This window comes from Stegostoma tigrinum, chromosome 10 (genome assembly GCF_030684315.1).
Source record: "Stegostoma tigrinum isolate sSteTig4 chromosome 10, sSteTig4.hap1, whole genome shotgun sequence".
In the NCBI taxonomy this organism is placed as follows: Eukaryota; Metazoa; Chordata; class Chondrichthyes; order Orectolobiformes; family Stegostomatidae; genus Stegostoma; species Stegostoma tigrinum.
The window spans coordinates 51,550,320-51,556,333 of record NC_081363.1 but is presented as its reverse complement, the minus strand read 5'-3'; the positions used below and the strand labels follow the sequence as shown (position 1 = coordinate 51,556,333).

General features: G+C 43.0%; 1 protein-coding gene across 1 annotated transcript; it reads left to right on the top strand.

Annotated features, from left to right (window-relative positions):
• The first annotated feature begins 481 nt into the window (after positions 1-481).
• LOC125455676 (G-protein coupled receptor 135) lies at positions 482-5,530 on the top strand. The gene has a single exon (XM_048537971.2). It carries the CDS (start codon positions 1,396-1,398, stop codon positions 2,701-2,703), a length of 1,308 nt encoding a protein of 435 aa, XP_048393928.1. The 5' UTR covers positions 482-1,395; the 3' UTR covers positions 2,704-5,530.
• The last annotated feature ends 484 nt before the right edge of the window (positions 5,531-6,014 follow it).

Here is a 6,014-nt window from a genome sequence, read left to right as displayed (position 1 = left end):
TGCGACTGAATAATTTGAAGATTGTGAATAGTTTTGGCAATCCACAGCATTGAGCATGTTTGGCATATTTCCTCGAACCGTTGTTTAGGTCTGTAATCATTTGGAATAGATTTTAAACTATGGGGATGCGCCTACTTGGCAGCTTAACGCGTTCCTGTCAGTTTCACTAAACAAAGAGACACTCTTTTTCATGATTAACGTTTTCAGTCTTTATTTGTCTATTAATGTGTAAGGTCGAAGCTTGCCCCTTGCACTTTTTTTTTCTCGATCACTTTTTTTAAAAAAGACACCGACTCAGTTTACCATAAAATAATAGCAGACGTGAGAGATTTGGTTTGCTGTCACATCAGAAGCGCTGTCTGTGGCAGTACAGCACAGGGAAGAAATCGCAGATTGTTAACACCCCCATTGTAATAGTGGGGTTCAGTGTTACTGAGCCATTTCTAGTCACCCTAGCTGTCTTGCCTGTTGATAGAAAACGTGGATCAGTGCCTAACGTTTGAGACAAAACCGTGTTTCTGCGATTCCAGCTGTGCAGCCCGTAACTCCCTCCACTCCCCTCCTGCTCAGTACGTGGGGAGGCGGCTCAAACCTTCATATTCACACCAGCCTTCCTTCCCCATGACAAAGCGCGCAATGGTCAAACATTTCAGGGCGTTAACGATAGCAGAGAGGGCTCGCCGATCATCACAAAATCTGTAACAGAAAGGGGGAAGATAAAGCAAATCATCATCAGGAGCCCCTTGGTACAGTTTGCAGTTTCATTGTAGGTGGGTGGTATTTGCGTCATGGCTATGGTCATGTGATTCTCTGGTCATGTGACTTCTGTTTTTTGTATGTCTCTGGGCAGGGGATTAAGCTGAAGGTTCGTGGACCTCCAGCTACTTATGTAAGTTGCCTTGTTATTTTGTATCATGCTTCATTCATTCACGTGTGTTCTACCCAAAGGCAGATCCTTGGCTCATCATTGTCTGCTGATGCTTCATCCTGAACTGTTTTCTTGGCAGTTTCTGTCACTGGTGGTTTTTCATTGCCTCCCCGTTGGGCTGGATGAGGAGGAAGGTCCCAAGTCTACCTCATGTCAGAACAGGATGTGAACCCACAGCACTGGTGTTATTCTGATTACCAGAGTGCTCAATAAAATGGCAATACTCTAAATAGTAGGGGCTTGCCTCTGGCATTAATGAGGTACTGACACACCAGTGGAAAGGTATGCACAGAAATTCTGCACACCACGGGGATAATGGCGAGAACATTCCACTGTTCAAGTCTCTAAAAGCTGAGCTAGAAGTAGATATCCGCCTGCCATCAGAGCCAATTCATTTGACCTCTGTATTATGGTTAAAGCAGGGTCAGTGATGACTTACCCGTTTCCCGGATGTGTTGTTCAGTCCAATGGATCTTTCAACCAAGCTTCCTCTGTTCAACAGTCTCACAGAGATCAACAGCTCAGACACAACCATCAACGTTACCACCATCATTGGCAACCGAACCAGGATCTCTTTGCAGGATCGACCCAGCAATCAGGCTGACACCAACTCTCTGCTCCATGGCATGGCCATGGCTTCCAAAGCTCTCATCCTTCTGCTCATCTTCCTGCTCTCCTGTCTGGGCAATTCAGCAGTCATAGTGATGATCGTCAAACACCGGCAGCTCAGAACAGTGACCAATGCCTTCATCATGTCTCTATCTCTGTCTGACCTTCTGACCGCTCTACTCTGTGTTCCCTTCTCCTTCATCATGCTGTTCACACAGGAGGGGGTCTGGATCTTTGGTGACTGGTTCTGCATTGCCAATGGCTTCTTCAACTCTTGCTTTGGGATAATCTCCACCCTCACCATGATGCTCATCTCCTTTGATCGTTACTATGCCATCGTCAGGCAACCCCAGGAGAAGATTGGGCGACGCAGGGCCACCCAGCTACTGGTTGCCGTCTGGTTGATTGCAGTCCTTTTCTCTTTCCCCTGGTATCTCATGGCCCAAGCCAATGGTCCAATGGTTGTCCACAAGAAGGGGTTCTACCACTGCATGTACATCTTCCACTCAGGCAGCTCCCGGATGGGCACCAGTTACAGCATCATCCTGATTGTTGTCTGCTACCTTCTGCCCTTCTCTCTGATGTGCTTCTGCCACTACAACATCTGCAAGACGGTCAGGCTGTCAGAGATCCGGGTCCGCCCAGTCACCACCTATGCCCACCTACTGCGCTTCTACAGTGAGATGAGGACAGCTACAACTGTGTTGATCATGATTGTTTTCATCATCTGCTGCTGGGGTCCCTATTGTATCATGGGCATCATCACTGCCACAGGCAATTTCCATTTCACCCCTATCATGGACACTGTAGCCATTTTGCTAGCATGGGCCAATGGAGCTCTCAATCCACTCATCTATGCTACCAGGAACCCTAACATCTCCATTCTTTTGGGCAGGAACAGAGAAGATGGCTACAGGACTAGAAACATAGCAGCATACCTGTCCAGTCAGAACCATGAGGCCAGGAGTAGGGTGGACAGAATAAGGGATCAGTACATCAGTCGACAAGGCTCTGGCAGCAGGATGTCTTCCTCCAGCCCTGCAAATGGAGATGTTGCAATGTGGGCTTGTAAAAACCCAGCTGTGCTCTTCTGCAGAGATGGACAACCAGATACTGTTTCTGAGCCCACTGCACCCAAATCAGAGACTGCAAATACAAGCCTTTAGACAAAATTCAAAATTATTCAATGAGATATGTTTATAAACTGAGGGGCTTTAAATTTGCTGAAATTTGTAGCAAACAGTTTCTGAAAGAAAACCAATGTATAATAAGTGCTACACTTGCCTCCACACCTCCTCCCTCACCCCTATCCCAGGCCCCAAGATGACTTTCCATATTAAGCAGAGGTTCACCTGCACATCTGCCAATGTGGTATACTGTATCCATTGTACCCGATGTGGCCTCCTCTACATTGGGGAACCCAAGCAGAGGCTTGGGAACCGCTTTCAGAACACCTCCGCTCGGTTCGCAGTAAACAACTGCACCTCCCAGTCGCGAACCATTTCAACTCCCCCTCCCATTCTTTAGACAACATGTCCATCATGGGCCTCCTGCAGTGCCACAATGATGCCACTCAAAGGTTGCAGGAACAGCAACTCATATTCTGCTTGGGAACCCTGCGGCCCAATGGTATCAATGTGGACTTCACCAGCTTCAAAATCTCCCCTTCCCCCACTGCGTCCCAAAACTAGCCCAGTTCTTCCCCTCCCCCCACTGCATCCCAAAACCAGCCCAGCCTGTCTCCGCTTCCCTAACCTGTTCTTCCTCTCACCCATCCCTTCCTCCCACCCCAAGCCGCACCTCCATTTCCTACCTACTAACCTCATCCCACCTCCTTGACCTGTCTGTCTTCCCTGGACTGACCTATCCCCTCCCTACCTCCCCACCTATACTCTCCTCTCCACCTATCTTCTTTTCTCTCCATCTTCGGTCCGCCTCCCCCTCTCTCCCTAATTATTCCAGAACCCTCACCCCATCCCCCTCTCTGATGAAGGGTCTTGGCCCGAAACGTCAGCTCTTGTGCTCCTGAGATGCTGTTTGGCCTGCTGTGTTCATCCAGCTTCACACTTTATTATCTTGGATTTTTCCAGCATCTGCAGTTCCCATTATCTATGATTTAGTTATATTAAAATAAATTGTAATTTGGATTTAAGATGGTATAATCCTATATTAACAGTTAGGAAGTAAAAAAAAAATCAGTTCCTAACAAAATAGTTGGAAGTACTAATGGGAACTCTTAAACAATAAGATGTAATTTCAGGACACTTAGCAAATGTTCTGAAATGCTGAGTTCCACAAGATTGTATTTCAGAACAACTTATAATGGAATATATGTAATGCTTGAAAATTGCAATTCAATTCAGAAGGCAACTGCATTATTTTCAGTTGTCACATAACTTATCTCATTTTAATATTTTAAAGACGTTTGATTAAGTCTTTAGGATACTGTAATTGGAACTGTCCGCTGTTTGACGGTCTGAGGCATACAGCCTGAAAAATCCAGCTTTGATTTTTATTTTTATTTTTATCATTTAAAAAAAACTTGGATTTATCTGGTACCTTAGGACACCCCCCTGCCAATCATTTCCCATTACCAATGAAATAATTTTGATAGTCATTGTTGTATCTTAGGGAAAAGCAGCAACCAATTTTACAACACAGAGATCTGACAAACAGTGTGAAATATGAACAAACAGCTTAACTTTGGCAGTGCTAACTGAGTGATGTGTTGCTCAGGACATCAGGCCAAATCTGTTTCAAAATGGTGCTAAGGGATCTTTCATATCCATCTGAAGAGCTTCAGTTTAGTCTGATCGAAAAGACCACAATGCTGACAAGTCTGGCACCGTCATTTGTCCTGTGATGTTAGGTTACTGAATGTTTTCATTGAACTTTTCTGAGACAATGGGTTTACCATGAGCGGCCTCAGCAACGCTTGAAGGAAAGGGATCAAATATAAATTCAGTGTCATTACTGTGTAGGATAGTTGGAGATAAGCTCATAGTTGTAATGATTTAGGCCCCCTCCTCCTCTAGCCCTTCATCCCCACACAATGGTAGCCAGCATTTATTATTGAAATTCGCAAATGTTTGCTCGAGTGAGGTTTCAGACGATGATCACAATCTATGGAACCATGACACCAACTCCTTTGGAGAAGAGTCTGATGAGAGCATAGAAGTAGTGAACAAGTGACGAAAAACACTGAGTCAATCAATGCCATATAACACAAGGTTGAAATGTTTCTGCTGTCAGGTTGTACGTATACTTTCATTGTTGCTAATTATGTGTCAAAATCAAATAAGTGCCCAAAGTGCCAAAACAGTGAGATCATTTTGTTTTTAACAACGGGTCTATTTGGCTGTACATCAATTGAAAAATCACGTCATTTGAACCTTACATGCTAGCAGTTAACTGGGAACACTAGTACCTATTCAATTAACCAAAAATCTCTTCATGAGTAACATCAAAGCTAACATTACAGATGTGTTACATTTTAGAACAATTCTAATTAAAACATAGTGAACACACGAAAGCTTATTTATAAAGCCAGCAACTTGGAGTTTGTTGTTTTCACATTCTAAGGTGTTCTTGTGGCTTGATGTTAATTCGTATTAAGTCGTAAATATTGACGCTTTATAGTATGATATATTTTCATTCCTCATTTTCCGTTTGAAAACAACAGTAAAAAAGGGAGCCAAAATTTTCTTGTGTGGCATTTTAAAGTTTGAGAAATGGTTCCTCAGAATTTGCTAATGTTTGTCAAAAATATTTTGTAAAACAAATCAAAAATAAATTCTTGCATTTTAATGTAGCTTTATATTCTAAGCAAATGATGCCCAGATTGCTGTATGTTATTGTGTTGCATAAACCAAGGAACAGAAATTGTGCGTATGCCAGTCCTTTTTTTTGTTATCATTACAGCTTAAATATTTTTAAAATTAATGTTCAGTATTAGCAATCTGCATCATCAGGGCAAGGTTGTCATATTGAAAAATTCAGTGTAATACATTTGAATAAAATGTACATTTGAAATCAAATGAGCACTACACAATTATTGAATAGAATTATTGCAATGGGTGTTTCCTGAGTCATTTAAAACAAAACGAGGGATGCAAGTGTCTCCGGCAGGGCACTGCCATTTGTTTATCTGGGGTGGGATTAGACAGCCATGGCTGACAAAGGAAGTCAGAAAATATATCAAAGAAAAAGAGACAGCCTATAAAGTGGCCAAGAGCACTGGGAAATCAGAAGATTGAGAAGGCTACAAAAACAAACAGAGGATAACAAAGAGAGCAATAAGGAAGGAGAGGATCAAATATGAAGGTAGGCTAGCTAGAAATATTAGAAATGACAGTAAAAGCTTCTTTCAATACATAAGAAACAAATGAGAGGCAAAAGTAGATATTGGGCCGCTCCAAATTGATGCTGGAAGTCTAGTGATGGGAGATAAGGAAATAGCTGAAGAACTTAATAAGTA

Bases quoted from the DNA above. Each gene is read 5' to 3' on its own strand.
- LOC125455676 (XM_048537971.2), top strand. From the start codon at position 1,396: ATGGATCTTTCAACCAAGCTTCCTCTGTTCAACAGTCTCACAGAGATC.